The sequence below is a fragment of the Cyrtonyx montezumae genome, unplaced genomic scaffold (genome assembly GCF_038088225.1).
Source record: "Cyrtonyx montezumae isolate F1298 unplaced genomic scaffold, pur_monq_1.0 scaffold_13, whole genome shotgun sequence".
NCBI lineage: Eukaryota > Metazoa > Chordata > Aves > Galliformes > Odontophoridae > Cyrtonyx > Cyrtonyx montezumae.
Genome location: NW_027071859.1, coordinates 19,048,376 through 19,071,078, shown reverse-complemented (window position 1 = coordinate 19,071,078; position 22,703 = coordinate 19,048,376). Strand labels below are relative to the sequence as shown.

At 40.4% G+C, this 22,703-nt stretch overlaps 1 protein-coding gene across 2 annotated transcripts in view; it reads right to left on the bottom strand.

Annotated features, from left to right (window-relative positions):
* The window catches only part of DLGAP2 (DLG associated protein 2), a 329,263-nt gene extending 307,638 nt beyond the window's left edge, over window positions 1–21,625 (bottom strand). The window contains exon 1 of one of the 2 annotated variants that reach the window (XM_065730777.1): window positions 21,577–21,625. In XM_065730777.1, coding sequence (XP_065586849.1) covers window positions 21,577–21,579 — 3 coding nt within the window. In that variant the 5' untranslated portion in view covers window positions 21,580–21,625. Of the gene's footprint in view, window positions 1–5,196; window positions 5,228–21,576 lie in introns of those variants that run through there. The other variant, XM_065730778.1, reaches the window with a different exon arrangement.
* Window positions 21,626–22,703: the final 1,078 nt, after the last annotated feature.

Below are 22,703 nucleotides of genomic sequence, written 5' to 3'. Positions count from 1 at the left end.
CATCTAGCAGGAGAGCCAGAACTATGTATCACAGAATCCTCAGAGTTAAAGGTCTTCTATTCCATCTCCCCTGCAATGAACAGGGACACCACAGCTTGGTCAGCTTGCCCAGGGCCTTATTCAGCCTTGCCTTGAAAGTCTCCAGGGATGGGGCAGCCATCACATCTCTGGGCAACCTGTTCCAGTGCCTCATCACCCTCACTGTAAAATACTTCTTTATATCTAACCTAAACCTACACTCTTTAAGCTTGAAACCATTTCCCCTTGCTCTGTCGCCACAGATGCTGCTAAAGAGTCTGTCCCCTTCTTTCCAGTAGCTCCCCTTAGACACTGAAAGGCTGCTATCAGGTCACCTCGCAGCCTTCTCTTCTCCAGGCTGAACAGCCCCAGCTCTCTCAGCCTGTCCTCTTAGGGGAGGTGTTCCATCCCTTGGATCATTTCTATGGCCCTCCTCTGGACTTGCTCCAATAGGTCCATGTCTTCCCTGTACTGAGGCCTCCAGATCTGGATGCAGTACTCCAGGTGAAGCCTCACCCAGGTAGAGCAGAGGGGTAGGATCACCCCTCTCAACCTGATGGCCACACTTGTTGTGTGCTCTTGCAATGCAGTCGGCTTTCTGCGCTGCGAGGGCACATTGCTGGCTCATGTCCAGCTTCCCATCCACCAGTACTCCCATGTCTTTTTTTGGCAGGACTGCACTTAATCCTTTCATCCCCCAGCTAGTATTGGAATTGAGGGATTTCTAAGAAAAAGCTCCTCACAGGAAACAGCCAATTCCCTCAAAATCAAGATCCCAACAAGGCCCACTCTTCAAAGCAATACAGAGCTCACTACTTCTTCCAATCCAGCAACACATGAACTCCCTCTACTTAGGTTTGTTTATCGCTTACAGGAGAAACTCCAGTAAGGGAGTTACCATGGCTTTATGCTGAACCAACAGCTGATCACAAACACCTCTGTGGTTTTCCATCCTTTGCTTTCAAAGTAGAGGACTCAGCTGGGTCTTAGTTGCTGAGGAGATGTATGTTGCTCCTCAGTTGCATCTCTAGGAACACCAAGGGCTGTCACCTGCCCTGCCTTGCAAGAAGGTTTATCAGGAGTTGTGCTCGATGATCCTTGTTAATGCTTTCTAACTTAGGATATTCTTTGACTCTACAGTGTTACTGTGCCAGGCTTGTCTCTGCTTCCCCTGGGTAAAGCACACGAGGTCTGAAGGACTTTGTCCTCCCGATAAGCTGGTGTGAGGTTGCTGCTTGCAGGAAAAGAGCCTCTATCTAACAAGTAAAAAAAGCAGCCTGATATCTTCTGGCCTGGATTATTAAATGGTGAGTTGCCCTTATCATGATCCCAGTTAAGCCAGTAAGTGTTTTGCCAGCAACTTCAGCAGAAGCGTGTTCTAGCCCTATTTACAAGGATTTCATGAAGGCAAGTCACCTAGAAAAGGAAGTGAAATTTATAAAGGATGTTGTTCTTGTATCAAGAGACAGACAGTGTTAGAAACTGGGAGAAAAACATGACTGTTTTCACAACACATTATTGTAGAGATCAGCTCAACCTCTGTCAGAAATTGCATGGAAATGCACAATCCTTGCATGATTTTCTGCTTTTGTTCTCTTTTCTTTTTATGGGCAATGGCCACTTTTAAGTCATCAATACGGCAAATAACAATTTTTACCACAAATGCCGTGATAGTATTTATTTAATTGCAAACATTATCTCTTAAGATGCTAATGGTGACTGATTCAGCTACACTTTCCTTCACCAAAAGGAAAGAAATCTCTGAATTACTGCGTGGTTTAATCTGTGTACCACTGACTGCTTTCCTGTGCAGGCTGTTTGACAGTAACAGACTTGTTACCCTATTTGTACCTTGGTAATGTGCTGCTAACAGGAATGAATAGCTTGCTAAGCAGAACTTCTTTGCTGCTTTCTGCATACTTTGCAGGCATTCATGTTGTCCTGTATGATTGGGCTTTAATATCAATTTTTCAAGTGTATCTGTCAAAGACAATTAAATTATGTGACAGCTATAATTTGTATTGGACCAATCCATGCAAATCTTCTGTTGCTGCAGGTACAAATATTTTATATTACACAATAAGAAACTAAAAACATTTCAGTTTGATTTAGCCACGGGGTCTCCAGTCGAGGATGTGTGGTTTCACACATAATCCAGCCCTCTGCGTTGACCTTGGGCAGGATTTTTGAAGTGTATATATATTAGAAAAAATAAAATAAAATAAAATAAAATGCTTGTGGTATTCAGAGAAAGTGAAGCTGGCACTGCCAGACCCTGTGATCATCTCCTATCAGCGAACATAACTTCCTTTTAAAGTGAGCATAAAAAGCCAGCTGCTTTTCCTTACTACTTTAGAACACTTTACAAGGATTTTATATTTGATAGCAGCTAGGACATGCAGGGATGTGGGCCACGTATGCTGTACTTCATGTTCACACTTAACACCCTTTATGTTCATGTCAGAGACAACCATTTGATCTCATTTGTACTGTACTCATAAAAACAGAGGTACATGAGTGCTGTTATTGTTGATTTTCTCTGGTATGCTCCAGCTCGAATTCAAGCCTTTCTCCTCAATAAATAAATAAATAAATAAATAGGAATAAAATTATTAGCTATTTTATCTTATTGAAATGATAAAGCTAAAAGCACGACATCCTGTATGTAAGAACAGAAATGAAAGCATAAAGTTTTTAGAAAAATGTATCTGAGATTTCTAACACACCACTAATAAAAGGAGGCAATAATTCATATCTATGGGGAAAAATTAGGGAACTTAACTAATGATGTTATCTGTGATACACAGTTCTACCACTTTTGGATATATCAGTTACAAAGTTACTAGATAAAGCAAAAGCGTGTGCCCTGTGCTACAGTCATTCCTCCTCTATATGCTAAATTCAGCTAAGTGCTGTATGTGCTCTTCTAAGCACGATGGGTGGAATGCTTTTATTTATATATCCTTCAGTGTGCTTGTGATTCTAATTGATTATCTGTCCTCTTATTTTTAAATTATTTTGTTATTTTTGAAAAGCTGCTGCCAAATGTGCTTTCCTTTAGTGGGAAATCATAAGGCAGAACTGGCAGAAAATTACTAATGCCATTAAAAAAAAAAAAAAAGAAAGAGACAGGTGTACTGCAAAAAGCCCCAACTACACAATCACTGCTTTACATTTATTCTCTAAGTAATGCACCCTGCATGCCACTCGATATTTGGAATTTGATCAGCAAAGCTACGAGCAGTCAAATGCCTGAATTACAGAGCATGTAACGTGGCCTCTACATCCAGAGCATGCCACTTTCCTGCAGCTTCTGCTTAATATGCATAAGTGAAATCTGTGGAAATGTCTTCACTTCTCTAAATCTCTGTATGAGACACTGACAGTGAAATAACTTCCATAGCACGCGTTAAGCAGATCTAACTACACCATTCTGAGGAGACAGCCTTCATTCCACGTTCTGGTCATTGGGGTTTTATTTGGTTTTGTGCTTTTCTTTTCTTTTTTACAAGAGCAAAGGATGCTGTCTGGCACAGTGCTACTGCTTAACATGCTCCTATGCTGCCGTACCTCCACTTGCCTTCAAGCATTTTACAACAGCATGTTTCATTCAAAAAGGGATGCTGGCAGTCACAGATTTCAGCAACGATACACATTTTACTCACCTAGTAAATATTATTCAGCTTCTTTTACATTTCCAAAGATCCATTTCAGAGTGCATGGCGCTGGGCAGTACGTGATCACATTGATCACTTGTTGCTAAATTCAAAGGCTGTAGGCTGTCTCAAATGACAGGAGAACATGACAGATATGGATCCGTGAACTAATTATCAGCAAGTGCGAGAGCTGACACTAACGCATGTCTGTAAAATTATCACACTGGCAATGCAGAAATCAAACCTGAAAACTTCTCAACAGAAGTGGAAAAGCCACGGTAATTACAGCCTGATGACAGCCAGCCTGCAGCTTTGTCCTGATTTCACACAGACCTTGCTTCTTTTTCCCTCTGTTGGCTCTGGTTGTGAATGAACTTTGGAAAAGAGAGCTATTTCACTTGCGTGTTGGTTGCCTGTACTGACAAATGCACTGATATTTTTGTAATTATTTTTAATAGGCATGCCCAAGCCTAGAAGGGGGATGAAAAAGCCCTCTACTCTTGAATAGTTTAAGACATGAAAAGAAAAAAAAATAATGGGGGAAAAAAAAAAAAGAGAGAGAGAGAGAGAGAGAATACTTCCCAAAGGTACTCATTTCAAGCCGCCTGAGCACTTGCAGCAAAGTTGCCCAGCTCTAAGCCCTGGACTGAACAAATCTCAGCAGAGGAGACCCAGTAACCCAGTGTGCCTCCAGACCTCTGCTGCAGACTGCTGTTTCTCTAAGAAACATTCCTATGTCAGATTTTACCTTTCCCGCACACTTAATCTTAGCTGTCTGAGAGAAGGCGTGTTGCGTGTGTGATCACAGCAATGTTTTAAAGCTCTTCAAAGAGTATTTCTGCCAGGTAGCATTTTTCTTAGCCACATTTCTGCATTGTATAGGCTGCTATCACAGTGCCATGAATATGTGGGTTTTCTTGCTCTTATCTCACGCAGTGCACTTGATAAGGGGTACTACTGAATCTTCTCCTGCACGCTGCATACAAAGGGAACTGTCTTTTTGTAAGGCATTTTCTCTCTGCTGCTTGCACATAAAATAAGGGCTCTTGTAACTGTGTGGACCTGGCTATATGAGTTCTCAAATGAAAACTGAAACCTTCCTACTTTATCTGAAGTACAAATTCCCCAAAGATTCTTGCCTTACAAATCATGCTCACTGTAATAAAGGTTAATACTGGACTGAACTTATCGTATTCTAGCATCACATGTTAGGTCCCAGACCTGTGTGTGAGATATATTTTCTTCACTGTTGCTGAAATTACAGAATAGGACACAATACTGGCAATATTATTAAAAATAATAGAGCAAGAGCATTTTACTTAAAGTCAGTTCAAACCTATTGCTTTCACGAGGAGGAAAAAAACCTTGGTGCAAAGTACTGGGGGGAGGGAAGGGAAAAGCATCTGTTGAAAATTAACTCCTTCAGCATTAATTAACACATCATTTTCTACCTGATGAGATAGTGTTGTAGAAAGTATAAATTGAAGGCACAAGAGTAAGAAATGAGTCATCTTTGACTTACCGTATCAAAGACTATTGCTGTATTGCAGTCAGCATCCAAACACAGAGCATGAAGCTTCTCGCAAATCAGAAAAAATATGCAATCAAAGAATGAATCAAATTCATTGTAAAAATAAAGGCCAGAGATTAGAGTATGTATCCAAGGGTCTGGTTAGTCACAGCTTTGACTAGCCTGCTACAGAGCTCTGCAAAACAAGTATACTGCAGCAGTGTGGCAAGCATAGGATTGCAATGCATGTCCCATATATTCAAGCATAATAGAAAACATGGTCTGGAGCTTATTCCATGTGGAAGTGGGGTTTGTTTTATGCAGGCAGAAAAAAAGAGGGTTTTTTTCCCACATAATAGAATTAGAAATGAAGATTTTTCTTGATTATTGTACACTATAAGTCCCCAGGATACCAATTACATAAAGCAGGTGCCTCTGTCTCCTGTTTCCCAGATAAATGCCTGTAATCTCATTTCACAAATGATCCTATTTAGACAGGAGCCACCTATTGTGATGATATCATTTGCTCTAGTATCCATAAATGGGCAACTTCCTACCAAACGTCACGACCACTGACGACACAAATCTTTATAATATTGAGTGGGCAGGGTGCTTGATGGGGTCCCATCAATCTACAGCAGCTTCTGCTGATGTGATATCATGAAACCTGCAGAATCATCTGAAAGGCTGAAAACGAAGAGGAACGTTAAACCTGCCTGGTGGAGCTCGTTTAAAGAAAGAAAGAAATGGCAATTTCTGAAAAACTAGAGAAGTAGTAAAGGCAAATAAAGCATCACCAGAGAGCAGTGGCACCTTTTCAAATGCCTCATGCACTCACGAGGATACCGATAGATATGAACAATATCACTCTCAGTTAACAAGTGTAGCTGACAATTTGCTTTTAGCAAATACTAAAGACTGTACACATTCTTTCCTTGCAATTGCAAAATATACCTTGACAGCACAAAGGAGCAGTGCTTCGGTGATGCACAAATTAACCCACTCTTAGGGAGTATTTTTAGAATTAGCAACTGCTTCAACTGCTTGTCCCAGTAGCTTAGAAAATGAGCTCTGTAACATAATATGCTTTGACTGTTTGAAATCCAGTCTGCCACACCAGTTTGTTCACACAATAACTGGTGCATCGTGCATGGATTCCATTTGTCAGGTTTTTGCAGGAAAAAAAAAATCATTCAGTTAGAGATACGCATTTGGGAAATGTCACGATACAGTTAACAAAAATGAGTTTCCATCTGTCTGCCCTAGCACATCACGACTTGAGGAGCGTTACAGGTGAGACAAGGCTCACTTGCTTCCCCAATCCTTCCCTAAGGGACTTGGCTGCTCCTATTGGTGGAGCCAAAGTGCTGAAGAACTTTGTATTTAATATTTACTTCTGGCAGACGTTCAAAAAAACCTTCAGAAGAAGGCCTTCGGTTTAAAAACAAAAACCAAAAAAACCCCACAATCTGAGACCATTATTCATTGTTATCTCCAAAGATCTTGGTTTACCACGTCCTGGTCTGAGCAGACAGAACTGCATCTCAGCACCACCTTTATAATTTTCAGACAGAAGGGCACAGCGTTAGGATCCATCCACGTTGCTGTTTGGGCAATGCTCGCTAGAACTTGTATCATGCTGGGGATTTGGGGTAGAGAACTTTAAAGCTTAAAAGCACAAAAGTTGTAGTTCCTGCCTGTTTGCTTTTACTGGAGTAGTCCCACTGCAACAGAGCCCACTTCCCAATATGCAGCTCCCCCGTTGCATGTGATGCTAAATTTCTGTATTATGAATAGAGAAGAACCCAAATGGAAGTGGTGTAAATGTTAATAAAAGCAGTACTACTCCAGTGACTTACATCAGGTCTAGGTGGGGTGAAAGCAAAATCTGAGCACAGCACCCTTGGCTCCAAGACAAAGCTATACTGTCAAAGCAAAAAAGCCAATGGATTTTCTGAAAACACCCTGAAGAGATGAACTCTTTCCTCAGAGATAGAAATCAATGGAGAAAACCATTTCAGAGCACTGAATAGCAGCTGAGACATGAGCAGGCACTTTCTTTCTCCCTCCATCCTGAATATATTCATTGTCAAGGTAGCCAATCTCCCCAGATATGCCATCCAGGCAATGACATAAATGCTACTTTGAGTCTGGGGATCATAACCCTTTCATTTCAGTACTGAGTGGAAGAAGAACAATGCATATTCTACATGTCCAGATGGCATAAATATTCTCCATGTTTTTCTGTAACACAAGAAATTGTTGGAAAGTGGAAGCATGTGTGAGCGTAACAGAGATTGATGGTCCAAAAGTGTCTCTCTTGTCTAGATAAAAAATGATGAAATGGGAGTGAAGGGGAAAAAAAAGGTAGAAAATAGCTTAAAAGAATATTCATCATGGTTCCATCAAACTCAGTCCTGCCTTGGGAAAAGCCAAATGTCAGACTGTCTTGGTATAATGTACAAAGACTTGTAAGGCTCTTTCAGGCTATGGTAAGAAGGCATGCATTTTCTTTCAACAGTATTTTTTTCAGCATTTGAACCAAGGGATGACACCACTCTTCCTTAACCTAGTTTTGAGCTTACCAAGCAGCAGTAATGAGCAAGCAGAGCTTTCTTATGGAAAGGAGGATGTTATGCACGGCCCAGTGGAAGATGCCATGATGGTGGTTCTGATCTTTGGTTAAAGGTGCCTGGACTTCATAAGAGACAGAGCAGACCACCACTTCAAAGCAGTTCCCACTTGTGCTGGGAGATACTGTGAGAAAATGCCCCAGACATATTCCTGTCTTAGAAGTGGGCTGAAGGATTATGCTGTCACTCACGACAGCTCCTTTCTGGTGACGAGCAAAGGAAAGCTGTTATACAGGGTGCAGGGGAGACTGTCCTAAGCCACAACAAACAACATTAAGCAAGCAGCCAAGGCACACGTGGAAAAACTGCAAACCACAAAAGACAATATTCTACCCCTATTTGCTTTATACTTGGGATTGTAACAAACGACATCCTAACAAAGTAGCTGTAATGTCCTCAGACTACCTTTGCAATTCTACTGTCTACCTTTCACGGGGTATAATTATTATTTTCCAGCACACTTGGAAACTATATCTCTCCAGACTTTTTGGCCAGTCTATAAATCTGAACATTCTTGGGCAGAGAATGAACAGATAGATAGGATCTTCTGTAAAATGTTTCACTAATTAGAACTGAGACCCAAATCATAAAACAGAGTTGGAAACGGCACTGGGGTTTGGAAACTGTGTTCTGAAAGGGGGGAGGCAGTAAAATATTACCTTCAAGCATTATCACTATCAGCACTGTGCTTCTAATACACCCACTGATACTTGAGTGAATAGTATCTTCAGACATGAAAGAAACTTCTTCCGTTCAAGAAGTTTTGTCTGCTGATTTGAGAAGAAAGAAACCCTGCCATGTTCACTGTCACCATAACTTATATTAACTAATGGAAAAACATAAAACCAACCAAAAAATATACTTCAAAGAAACTGCAATGCTTACCACTTCAAACTGCAGGCAGCCAACGATCAGTACCAATGGAAAGTGGATTTTTACTCATCATTCATTTCCAGTCACCAAGTAGGAGAACAATTACTGTTATAATTAAAATGTGAGTCCTCTTTCCTTTAGCCAGGTCTACTCATGGTGAAAAGCTCTGGAGGATTTGAGGCTAACTTTCAGGGCACACTGGACAAACATTTGTACCAGATGCACTGTATTTCTGTACTTAAGCAAAGATTCTTCCTTAAATCCTTTTGAGATTCATCACCATTGATTTTCACCCAGAGCACAGAAAATTCCAAAGGGGGATTTTTACCTCTTAAGGCCTAATGCAATTTGTCATAATACAAAATGATGCCAAAGAACAATCTATGGCTTCTAATGACTTGCTAAAATCCCAACACCCCACAAAAAACTTGAAATACCTATTGCTAACATCAGACCTAAATAAGTTCTCAGGTATAAAAATCTCAATATATTTTTACTTAATGGACAAAATAATCAGCACATATTCTGTTCATAAGCTCATTTCTATACCACCAGCTGCAATACTGAAATAGCAAAGAAAACAAGAATGTTAGATTGTTAGAATTTCAAACTACAGTATAAATACAGGTGTAAAAATCATCTAGCAAGTAAAAAGTGACTTGGTCTGGTGAGAGAATAGGTAATTTTTATTTCCATGTCAATAATTAAATAATTGAGATCAGAAACATTTAAAATGTTTAAGAGGAGGATTTGTTTTTCAAAGCCCAATTAGCCTATTTTTGGGTAACTACTATGCTTTGCACCTGCTGACCTTCTTGAATAAATCATCATCATTTGGAAGACTGGAAGAAACAGATTAAAAGTTCTGTCTGATGTCATCCTCCTTTGGAAATTGTGCACTTTTCTAAGTCACCATCCCCTCAGTGGAACTCCCCGCTGCTTTGAGGGGAGCTGAGTTGAAACATTTATAGCCTAATCAGGTGTGCATAATGCTATTCCTGCTTCTACCACAGACCTCAATTCCATAGGATGCCTATTAGGAAGGGACGGAGGTCATCCACTAAAAACTTGGTGCTAGCCTGCAATGCAGGTGTTGAGAAATGGCAGCAATCTTAAAAAACAAAACAAGAGAAAATGACAAAATAAAACATAAAAAACAAAAATAAAAATAAAAATATAATACAAGAAATGTCCCCCTAATACCTTTTAACTGCTTCAGAAAGTCCATTTGTTTCTTCTTAACAACATCTCTGGAGATCTTAATTTAGAGAATTATAAATCTTGTAGAATTTGTTTTTTCCTTTCCAGAGTTTCCAGCCCTTTTCATTGCAGTAGCATTTTCAGAACGTACCCAAGAACTTGGTATCTTAAAGTGATTCTTGGAAAAGAAAAATGAACAGTAAACACTTGGTCTTCCTATGGAGAAATGTAAGCTCGCAGCAGCTGAGAATTGCCTCAACTTTGCTCTGCTAATTTTTAACAAAACTTCTAACTGAGCTGTGATTTTTACCAAATCTACAAATGTTTTTCTTGGCTAACATAGCTTCCAAAACCACTGGTCTGAGTCTGTCAGTGTCATCAGTTATATTTCTGAGCCTTTCTGGTTTTGAGTAAAAACAACTCCAGATGATTTGTGGCAAATGACAGGCTTTTATCTTTTTAACCTTTTTTTTTCTTCTTTATGTCACATCACAAACACAGTTCTTTCACTTGCACTCCTGTGTTCCTTGCCTTTCCTTCCTTGTCTTCTCCCCCTTCTCCCTTCTCTTCTTCCCCTTTCCCTTCTCTTGTCCTTAGCCATTCCTTTACCCCTTTCACATTTTCTAAGCTCAAGCAGTCTGCACAAAGTGGCACAATAATCTCATATCAGTTTTTGCATTTTACACATTCCTAGTTTCTTTGAAAGGTGAGCAATAGACTTGATGACAAGATTAAAGCTGGCACCCTAAGAAATTATTCTGAAAACTATGGCAAAAATATTGCCAAGAAGAAGGGCTGGAAGACAGCTGAAGGATGATCAGGTTCTGGGCAAAGTTCACACCAAAGAATATGTTCTCCCTTGACTAGATGCAGACCTGCTATATCCTGAAGTAGTACAACAGCGAGGTCAGTTTGTAACTGTGATCAGTAGCAACATTTCAGAGAAAAGCATAGGAGCAGGGCTCCCAGATTACAGCATGCTCATGTCAGCAGTATGAGTGTGGGAAAACAGATATTTTCTCTGAAGCTGGAACTTCCATCTTCACGTTTAATTTCAGTTACTGAGAATGACAATAATGAAATGTGAAGATAGCAAAAGCAAATACTAGAACGCCTTGGTTTCATCTCAGATCTTAAACACATGGTTTAAATGCTTGCAATTTTCTGCGGGTGAACAAAAAAACACTGTAAATATCCAAGAACAGCTTGCTCTAAGGCATTAGGATTTCACAGAATCACAGAACTGTAGGGGCTGGAAGGGACCTCTAGAGATCATCGAGTCCAACCCCCTGCCAAAGCAGTTCCCAGCCCCAGGTTGCACAGGTAGGTGTCCAGGAGTGTCTTGAACATCTCCAGAGAAGGAGACTCCACCACCTCTCTGTGCAGCTGTGCCAGTGCTCCGTCACTGCACTGTGAAGAGATGGAGAAGAGTCCAGCCTTATCCCTTTGTCTCCCACTTCTTAGATATTTATAGACGTGGATCACATCCCCTCTGAGTCTTCTTTTCTCAAGGTTGGGCAGACCCAGGTCTCTCAGCCTTGCCTCGTAAGAGAGCTGTTCCACACCATTTATCATCTTTGTAGCCCTCCGCTGGACTCTTCTGAGGAGATCCCTGTCTTTTTTGTACCTCTCAAACTAAGGCAAATCTTATTTTATACGTGTGAGACCTATGCTGAAAAAAGCTTGCTGTGTTGATGCTCGGCCAAAGACAATCTGTCCAGGAACTAGAATCAGTAAGATATTGGTAAGCAGAGATACCACCAGGACCAAGCTCCTGGTTGTGCTCCCACCTAGTCACACAGTTTAAAGCCAGAAAGACTCCACCTGCATTGTTAAACCTTAATTCCTGGAAATAATGGTCAATATGATTTCCTCTATCTACTTGTGCATTTTATGTCTTAAAAAAAGAAAAAAGAATACAAAGTAATTGGAAAGAAAGGAACACTTGTATTACAAGCCAAACTTACTTCACCAGAAAGTAGGATCTGAGGTTTTAGCCCAGGAAATAAGAAGAGTATGACTTTGAGATTGGGCTTTCAGAAACCAAGCAGAAAGAATCAGGGAGAAGTGAGAAGTAAAAGCAGATAAACAACGTTTTGAGGAAATGGGAGAGGGACATATGCCAGCAGCTGCTGAGTACTGAAAGGCTTCTACAAGGGCTCCGTGTCCAAAGGAGAAACCCCACACCTGTGCTCCCGTGTGGAAGCACTGCCTCGGGCATGGTCAGGGCAGCTACAAAGCACACAGGTTCTCATTAATATTTCATGGCTACTTGCTAGTAACAACATAATGATGGTAATTACATAATCTTGATATGTAAACAAGGCTCTTCTTCACGTAACCTGTACCTCCAGCATGCACATGTGACTGCTAAGTACGCCCAATACTGATGTGTGCTGGCACACTGGAGTTCAGGGCTTTGCAAGTGGAAACTCACTGTAGGGACTGACATCATTTATGTCCTTGCTCAGGCTGATACGCAGCGATCCGAGATGCCAAACTTTGTTCTGAAGGTGAAGTAAAGTCAACTTCTGTAACCACAAAAGTTGCCATGAGACAAAATAGTTGTCTCCTGGCCATATCTTATCCCAGCCACTGGCACTAATCCATTTCCAGGCATCACAGCTCATAAACTCAGAACTATTATGCACTCAATAAAGGCAATCAATACATTAGTTAAGTGAGATGGAATGATTTAGCTCTTAGGAAAAAAGATATAGGGTTTAGTATTTTTGTTGCTGTTCCTGAGCATATTAAACCTCAAGAAAACAGTTCACACAACAATGCCTTGGCACATCCACTTGAAATCAAATCAGGTAAAGAAAGGCTTTTTGTTTTGTTTAAATAAATTGAGAAGCCCTCAAATCAAGGGCTGCTTCTAAGTGGTTTTTTTACAAAGCCCTCGTGAATGGCTGTTCTTCTGGGCCCTGCTTCATACTGAATGAATGCACCAGCTTAACAATATGCTGTTTCCATCCCTGATACATTTGGGAAGCCACACTAAACTATCTGCATATCACCAGCAAGCATTTCAAAGGCAGAAAAACCTACAGTGCTTAGAATAGCTTTCCCCATTGTACCTGAGCAGGTACAAAAACAAGGTGCAACGGTTCTAAGAAGCATATGTGTAGTGGGTCCCACAGTATGCATTAAAAATACATTCTGATACAAATTCTCTTCAATCTTATGCATTAGCTTAAAGACAAACTGCTGTGCACTACAAAGATAAAAATTATCCGTAGTGTATGTTAATTTCTTGCAACATTTAAGAGGCCTATTTTATCGACGACTCTGCCTTTTGTTTTAGAAACTAAATTATATTATATTTAATGCTCCTCTGGGGGAGAGGAGGGAGATAAAAGATATATATTCGCAATGTGGAAAAACTACATTTTTGTAGTGATTGAAACCCCAGAAGACTTTCATGAAATCGTATACCATACAGTATTCAACACTGAAATGCCCAGTAATTTCATGTAACAGCAGATACATCGTCCACCTCCTCGGCCAGCCCACATTTTCATTTCAGGGAACCTTGTGTTCACTCCAAAACAGAGTTCTCAAGATGACCCAAACTACATCCTTTAATACATTTTTTAATCTTGAATAAATCCAGAGGCTTCTAACCTAAGCTGTGGCTGCTAAAAGGTGTAATGAAATGACTGTTCAGCAGGGCTACTAAAAATAGCGAAGTTATTTATGACATAGCAAGCGAAACAGAAGAATTAGGCTTTTGGTAGATTATTTCTATTAAGTTTCATGTTTCTTGCAGGAAGACAATGGATTCAGGACTGGTTACTAACAGTGGTAAGGAATGGGAACTAAAATCCTCCATCAGTAGCTCAGAAGTGCGTAGTCCAACTGCCCATCAGCATTTCTTTAAGTGCAGCTGTAGGCCGGAAGATGATGTGACAAAAATGCAGGTATCACCAAAAGATTATTTAACCCCCCCAGCACTCAAAGGAAAAGCATCAGCAGTGACAATAATATTCACAGTGGTAACCTTTGCTTTCGTAATTCAGATTTGACCTCTGCGAGTAACTTGGCAGATGTGTGCTGTGTTTCTATGACCATAGGACCATACGCAAAAGACAAGGACCCTTCCGCATTGACCCTTCACCGTAACTGCTCAGTAAGACCCACCAAATGTCTATCACTAGGATTCTGCAGGCTGGAACTGAAGCACACTGGCAAAGCTTATATGTGTAGAAGTCACTATGGTTACTGCCTACACTTGCTTTGCCTCCAATACAATCTTTCATTTTCATAAGCATTAAAATTCACCAAATGCACCAAAATTATTCAGACAGGAAAAAAAAAAGGAAAATCTCTTCGGTTTATCAGCTTTTTATCTGTGTTGCTTTTACCTTTTAAAGTTTTGACCGTTAGCTGAGGCATATTATCACCCATCTGGGCATGGGGATGGTTATTGCAGCAGAAGCTTTGCGGTGGGAATGCCTCATTAGGCAGCAGCTTCAGCAGCATGTGAGGAGCAGCGCGCTGCTCTTGGCCAGCGTAGAGCTGAAAACCAGAAAATGCTCTAGCGGGTGCCAGATGAGAGGCATCAGCTGGGGACTGAGCCAGCCAAAAGCAGAGGAATACACTGAGCATCACTGTAAATCTTTCTGTTTCTAAGAAAATTAAAAGTTGGTCTTTCCTGATTAGGTTCCCTGTCCATCGGAGTAAGAAATAGCTATATGTAAACCCAGCATTTGTGGGAGTTCCTTCGTTTTACAGCAATCAGCACGATTCTTCCTATTGGCATTCTTACACAGACATCAAACTGGCTTAACCATCCATTTCCCGGATTCACCATCATTCAGAATACCATCAAGCCACTAGAACCCATTTCTTACTCCTGTATTACCACAGGTAGCTCTCTGCTGAGGTTCATACAGTTTGCCAGGTGAGCCTGTTATCCTGCAAACCCTCCCACACCAACACCACCACTCCTGCTACACCCCAGCAGCCCATTCCTCCCTGTCCTGCTCACCGCCTCCTCTCAGCTCTCTGCAATTAGCAGCCAGGTGACCCATCTAACAGAGCCGATCAATGCACTCTTTATCAGCTCAGCCCTTTCCCTTCATTTTCCCTCTATCTGATTTTGCTGATGATTACTGTAGGTGAAAGCTCTTAATATTACTCTTTGTATCCTCAGTGAGGTCCTTTGTAAAGGTCTCATCCAGAACCTTTTCACTCTTTTTCAGGAGGAGCAGAGTGCTCGCTGCCTGTGGAAAATACAGGCAGAATACTCAAAAGCATCAGCTGGAATTGCTCTGGACTAGAGCTACAGTTTGTACAGGAACTATAAACCTCTCGACTCTCAATTACACATAATCTCTTCCAGCATTGCCAGCCCCAAATACTGAGACAATATCATCTGAAAAGCCACAAATGGAGCTTTCCCAAAATCAAAATCGCTGTCTTAAGAGATAGATAGGCAAATCTCCCTTGGTGATGAGTTCTGAGCTGTTAGGGTATATTTCAATCAGATTTACAACCTCTAAGAATTAAGAATACTGTCTGTCATCTTATTACTTTCTTTTCCCAACAGAAAAACAAGACTTTTCCCATCATCCCTCACTTTCAAAAAAACAAGTCTTTGGGCAACTTTGTCACATGAAACAACAAACCAGCAGCGGTCACTTTTTCTTTCACAATTTCCATGCACGGCATACATTCTTCACACACTAAAGAAGGTACTTCCTAGAAAACCAAAGGGCTCAGCTGCTCGTTTAAAGAAGTTTTATTCACTTTCCAAAATCTCCAGTCTTCAAGGCCAAACACATCTCAAGGCAACTACTTTATGTCTTCCGTAGAAGTCATCAGTGGCTACGTAAGCAATAGAAACCGTTTTGAAGAGCATTGAACAATACTTCATTCCATAATTTTCAATATAAATGAGAATGTGAAAAGGCTTTTTTGTGAAGCCTTACCAAATGCATTTGTTTCCATGCTTCAGCAAAAATAGCAGTTTAGTGGGAGTTTACAAAAGCTGGGTAATCGTGGAAGCGGAGTTCACCAAAGGCTGATATTTACTGGTTTTTAAAGCTGTTTGCTGTTGCTCCTGCTTGCTTACTTGCGCTTCTGTCTTATTCCCTGGGAGAAATGCCAAAAAAATAAAGTGACCTCTGTATACTGACTATTAAGTATGCCACATCATGCTACTTAAAATATGTTAGAGGCTGGCTGGCATATAAGCACATTTTCTTCTGTTCAGGAATACACACACAAGGCACAATGAGAATTCACAGATCCAGCTGTCGGGCAACCTAAGTGGTCAGCTCTAAAAATGAATTAATACAGGGGTTCAGTGGCAATATTACAAGATAAAAGACCACAAATGACAGGATATCCCACTCCGTGAACAAGCTAATCTACAATGGCATGATATTTAAGAGAAAAAGAGATGTTGTTCAGATTAATTCAACCCAATTTAGCAACAAAATGTCCTACAAAGTTATGAATGAAGCTTTAGAAAGCATTCTAAGTGAAGTTAGAAGTACACCAAACATATGTCCTCACTTCAGCTGAAGCACAGGCCAACACAGTGCTGATCCACAATCATAGCAGAGGAGTATAAAGAAAATGCAGTAATTAAAAAGTCATTATCGTAGAGAACACAGCTGGCAGGTAGATTTAAAGACACACGGAGGATGCTGGGGAAATGGCCGCTCTTGTAAGCCTGGAAGATGCTAGGACACAAAGTGAGCTGCAAGATGTGAAGGGGGAGAGAGAAGACTGGAAGCCTGAGAGAAAATAGACACGGATGGGAGCAGGGATAGAAGTTGTTTGCTGTAAACAGAAATCTGCCCTACAGCCTGCTCTGCCATAGCCACACGTATAGGAGAGGCGGTGGAAAGCTGCTGTCCCCTGCTGTGCCTGAGCAGGGGTTCTGCTGCAGCCCGGCTCTGCTACCCAATCCTTCAGAAGAGATTTCTCCTTTAATCCTCATGCTTGGAGTCAACCCGTTATAAGACAAGTGCACAGCTCCACCTAGAGGGCAACAAATCCTTCAGATGTAATGATGGCATAATTGCATCTCTGATGTGTTCTATTCATTTGCAGCTCAACATGCTCTCCCAACAGCATCCAAGCTGCCCCTTGGCAGCGATCGCCAGCGGGAACACCCAGGCCAATCTCATGTCTCAGCCACTCACCATCTGCAAAGCCTGTGCAACCCAATACAAAACCAAGCACGTCCCCAAACCTACCTCTTCATCGGAATGGACTCCAACACCAAGCCCACAGGACACTGCTTTATGAGACATCTCTGCAGTGCCACAGAGCGAAGCCTGCTCTTGTCCTGGGGAAGGACATGGGGCCCACAGGCCGAGGGCCCACAAAGTCCTCACTGGTGTTCCTTAGGAAACACACAGTCAATGTGTTTCCACTCATATCTTCATGGATACATCTCTAGTCAGTTGCAAACAGTAAGCATCAGTAGTTCATAGGAAGAAATGTTTAAAATGCAAAATTATCAGAGAGGGTAGCTACAGGGCTTTCTGTTGCAAAGACTTCGCTAACAAAGAAGATCTTCTTTCGTATCAATGAATTAACAAATATCTGCAGCACCATGCTAATAATTTCAAGGAGTCTGAGAATCCTGAGAGCTTCAAATCCCACACTTAAAAAAAGCTAATATCCGAGTGTGACTTCATCCTGCCTGTTGCCATGAGGTGGGATGTGTGCCGGGCAATTCTCACAGTGGAACTTCTCTTCCACACTGATCAGGAATAAAAAAGCCTTAGAGAAGATGGCTCCGAGCTCCCCTCTCTTACTGCCACAAACCTGAATCACAGTGAAAGTTTAAAAGCTTCATTCCCTGTAGCTCACTGTAGTCCTATATGGGCTTATTCAAATATGTAACCAGTTACATCAACATTTTTTTTCTTAACTGTTTTTCAGGCTCACAGGATATGTATCACCAAATATGCACCCTTTAGAAATCAATATATTTAGATTTAGGCAAGCTGTGTATCTGAGCAACAGCAAGCAGAAATTGTTGTCCATGCATTAAACTTCCTCTGATTACTCATTTATTATACAATAGTGTTCTAAATTTTACCCATCACTTCCTTCTTGTGTTTGTTGGCGAGGAAGAAAATTTCAACTCTAACAAGTTTTGCTTTTTCATGATGGCGTGTTCTGCAAGTTAGGTACAAGCAGTTAGTGCAAACCAATTTTAAAAACTGCTGAGCTCATGACTGTAAGCAAAACATGCTTGGGGAAAAAGAAAGAACAGAAGAATGCTCCTTTTGCGATAGAGCTTATTTACACAACTGGCTACACTTTCCTTAATCTATTATTATTCTTCATTTTCCTTATTTCCTATGTATTTTTTATAATAAGAATACAAAGCTACATAAACAGAAGCAGAGGCAAAATATTTTGCACTTCTAAGCTCTATGGTTTTTTGGGGGTTGTTACTGTTGTTTTTTGTTTGTTTGTTTGTTTTAGATGGGTATATATTCCATAAAGCATTGTTCTTCCTATGGGATTCAGATTCAAACAAAACTAGCAAACTATTCAGTCATTCCTTCCCCGACTTCTTCCTACCTCAGAAATTCAGATTCAATTTGCTGTTATTCAAAACAAAATTAGTTGCAGTATGAGTCACATTTTTATGGTAGCAAGGAATACAAGATGTATGGCTCTGCGTACCAAGTGTAGAATAGTGCATCAAAGTTTTTTCAGGTTTCTTCTAACAGAAGGGCAACATCATGGTTGAAAAGTGAACTCAGTGATGGCAAAGAAACTGCAGTCACCCAGCAGACTCTCAGGTGTTTACATAAATACCACATACTACTCAATGGCTCTGTAACTGTATAAACAGCTGTGGCAAGAGCTGAGCATCAAGCAAATGAATACCCACAGGAGACCTCCAAGCAGCTCTACTGATCAGCAGTCATTTATGCCCGAAGATATGAACACCTTGTGAGCTTTGTCCCTTGGCTTTGGCAAGTCCCTGATTCCCTGCAGCCTCTATTAGAGCTGCACTGAGATCAGAGTCTCAGCAACTAGTGGCCACAGAAATGGCAATACCATTGCACCTCCGAAACATATCACACTGTCCATCTTTATGTGGATGGTCCAAACTTGAAGATTATGTGGGTGAGAGATGGACCACAAACTTGCCTTATTTCACTGCATTTTTTGAGGGGGTTTATTCTGGTTAGATTAAGAACAGATTAGGACAAGGTGTAGTGAAAGGTGACTGAAATATGGAGGACAAGGTCTCCAGCTCAGAAAGACAGATAAGTTGCTCTGCTATGGCATTTATCTGAAGAAGTAGTATGGGGTAAAGGTAATTCAGATAAACAGAACTTAGCCCACTCTACGTGTCAGGAACTTGCATGATGCCCCAAATCCTACCCTGCCTTCGGTATTTGGAAAATTTTATCCCTTCCTTGCTCCACCTGAAAATGGTAGACTATATGAGCAGTGACTTCCGGAGACTGAATCACACAGGTAAAGAGTGTAATCCCCAAACTTCAAATGTCAAAAACGGAACAAGACTAAGGCTATTTTAGTCACTGTAGATCAATGTTCCTGGTCTAAATTAGTCAGCTGCCTGTTATGCAAGATCATCCTCCCTGCTAGTCATTCTCACAGGGTATTTACAGAACACTCCATGGGAGCTGGTGAGAATCTTACTGAAGATACCACCAGGAGGAGGCTACTTTAAAAAGAACATACTGCATGCATTTCCAGGCAGACATTTAGACACTTCTATGAAGTATTTGTCTTTTCATATTCCATCATATACGCACGCACACATATGCATATACACACATGCACACACCAGATTTGCGTGTTACTGTGGGTAATATGGGAAGAAAGAAATATGCAAAAATGTTTTAAAAATATTTTGAAGGCATGAAATATTTCTGCTACTTTTGAATAGCATACATTTATTTGAAAGTAGTTTTCAAAATGCAGCCTTTGGAAGAGTATTTCACAAATCAAACTGATTCACTTGGAGCTTATTTTACCAAGATGACATTTACTGAAGTAAGGGGAAGAGAGAAATCAGAGAAATTTGTTTTTTATATCAACCCAGTGGACTCATATATTTCCTGTTCTGCATATTTGATTCAATGTCCTGAACAAGTTGTAAACCATCTCATCAGAATGATCACAACCAAATGCACTCAAAATATTTTAGTACAATGATCTGTTGTTGCTCCTCTGTTATCTTTCTACCTGGCACTCTGATGTCATTAACCTTGATGGCTTGGGGTCTAGGTCCAGCTTCGTCTGTTTGGGGCGATTCCTTCCTGCTTAACACATGTTAAGTGAGTCCTTTTTGGAAAAAAATTAAGAAGCAAAGTGCATATAAACTGAACCGGTGAGAAAAACCTCTCTGAATAGTCTTTTGCTGCTAGCATCATATGACTGCTCTGTTCTATGTGCAGGGTTGTCTCGATTATTTTTCTACCAATATACTCTTTAGACAGAGAAGGCAATTAATGTTTCAATTTGTCATCGTTATTTTTACTGTGCTTTTCCTTTTATTTCTTAAAAGGTATAGTACATGAATTAAAACTAGCTTAATTCATTTTATTCACAGAGATTACAACCTAATCTATACAAGTTCAGGAGCCAGTAGTATCTTATTTTCTAAGGCACGGGATAGGAAATTGGGATTGCTGAGCCAAGCCAAGAGGTAGGCTACTTTTGTTTGATAGATAAAAGTATCTTCAATAGCATCTGACCAAAAATGCAGAAGTTTCAGCAAAGCCCGCCAAACTCCAAATGGACTGTCTGATGATTTGGCACAAATTGAGATAACACTGAAAGCAAGTACAGCCAAATTAGTACTTGCATTCAGTTGAAATGAAATGGACTATAATATAAATACATCAAAATTGGGCCCAGATCCTGCAATTCACTATGCAGGCAGATTGTCAAAGGCAGAATCAGCACTTTGGTGAACTGAAAGCTAATGAGGGACAGCTCTAAAAAACATCAGAAGAATTGCTAGAAGTAAAACTACTGAAATCCTGTACATAACTAATATTTGCTAAACACCACAGACAAGGACAAACTCTTTAAGAGTAATTATTTCCAGCTTGTAAACAATTTCTTCACTCCTGTAGTGGAGAGAACTCTATGCCAGTGTCAAGCGGGTTTGGATAAAGGTCCAAAATAACCTGAACACTGCATTTACCCACAGCAAAGCAAGTGCCTTAGTATTAACCAGTCCAGGTACCAGTGCACATCCTGGGCACAACCCAGGCAACAAGAGATTATTTTAGGAGACTAAAGAAGAGAGAGGAGGGAAAGGTTAAACATACAAATCCCAGAAACAAAGGCATCCTTAAGTGCTGGGATTTTTTTGAGAATTGCAGCCTACAGTGCAGTTCCTCTGCTTTATATTTGCTCTGAATCAAGAGAACAAATGAAGCAGTTTGGTACTATCAAAGAAACAACTTTATAGATCATTAATTTTTTTTACATTAAGACGACAAGGTTGCACATTGTTATATAAATCAAATCTTATACTGTGATACAAGGATCTGCTAGGAGAGTCAGAAAGATGCTCTGAGAAAGCTGCAAATCTGAACACTAAGAAGAAAAAAAAATGGAACAGAGGAAACAGAACATGTTTCTACACATTTTACAGAGAAAAAATATGTACAGATAATAAAGGGACAACCACAACAACAACAAAAAGCCTTACCATGTTGTTTGCACAACTGTGTGTCTGTAGCCCATGCTATAAATGTGGATACCTTCTATTCCCATCATCTCAGCCCCTCTAGTGGCCAGTACCTGCAGATCTTGCCTTCAGGAGGGACAAGATCTATCAGTATGTACCATTTGCTACTGTAGCTCCTGTATCTTGTCAGAGATTTTTTATCTTAATTGTGTAATTTTTTCTAGAGATATAACTTGTCACCTTTTATTAGCATTTTTGTCAGTGCTGGTGCTACGTGCATACATTTAATTGCTAAGCAACAAAGAGTAAGCTCTGCACAGCACATTCAATTACTGCATTCCCTGTGCCATGCATTGTTCCTGGTGCACTTACATAATATGAAAAAAAAAAAAAATCGTTTCCATAGCATCTAGAAGCCACAGTCAGGAATCAGGCTGCACCATGCTAGCCACTTGGCTGACAGCTAACACTCAAAGGCAAGAGCAAAGGAGCTGATGTGAAGAAAGTTAAAAGTAGAGCTCAGCTTCAGCATTCAGCATTAGCATAGACAAATAGGCTAAAAAGGCTCAGGGGTGACTGTCCACCTACACTAGACAGCAGATGTTTTCAGGCATAGGGGAACTACCCCTCTGCTTGAAATCTGAGGCACTTGCAAGCACAGTGGTGTCAATGTGCAAATCAATAATGTTGGGAATGCTTAGCAGTTTGGAAGAAGAGACACATTTGCACTGAATCATGAAATAATCTCTTCTCTCTTCTCACATCAACATGTAGAAGAAAAATAGAACAGGCACTATTTCCTCATAAAAAATTGTACTCCACTATCTGGTTTTCCTATTCAAATATACATTTGTGCCTAAAATTGAAGGATGCCATTTCAGAAATCTGTGTGTAGTGTGAACCTGGATTACTAAGGCTTATCATAAAAAAATACTGCAATTTTATCTCTCATTTATTGAAGAACAGATATGTTCTTCAAGAATGAAGAATTCTCTTTTCTTTTGAAATGTAAAAGGACGGTGATCCATACTTGCAGTTGGCATTATTACTTGTCATTATAACCATCAAAGACAACTTTGCATTTCTAAATAAAGAGCATTTTGTCTGTGATACTCAATGGGAAGAACATCTTGGAAAACAAAGCCATT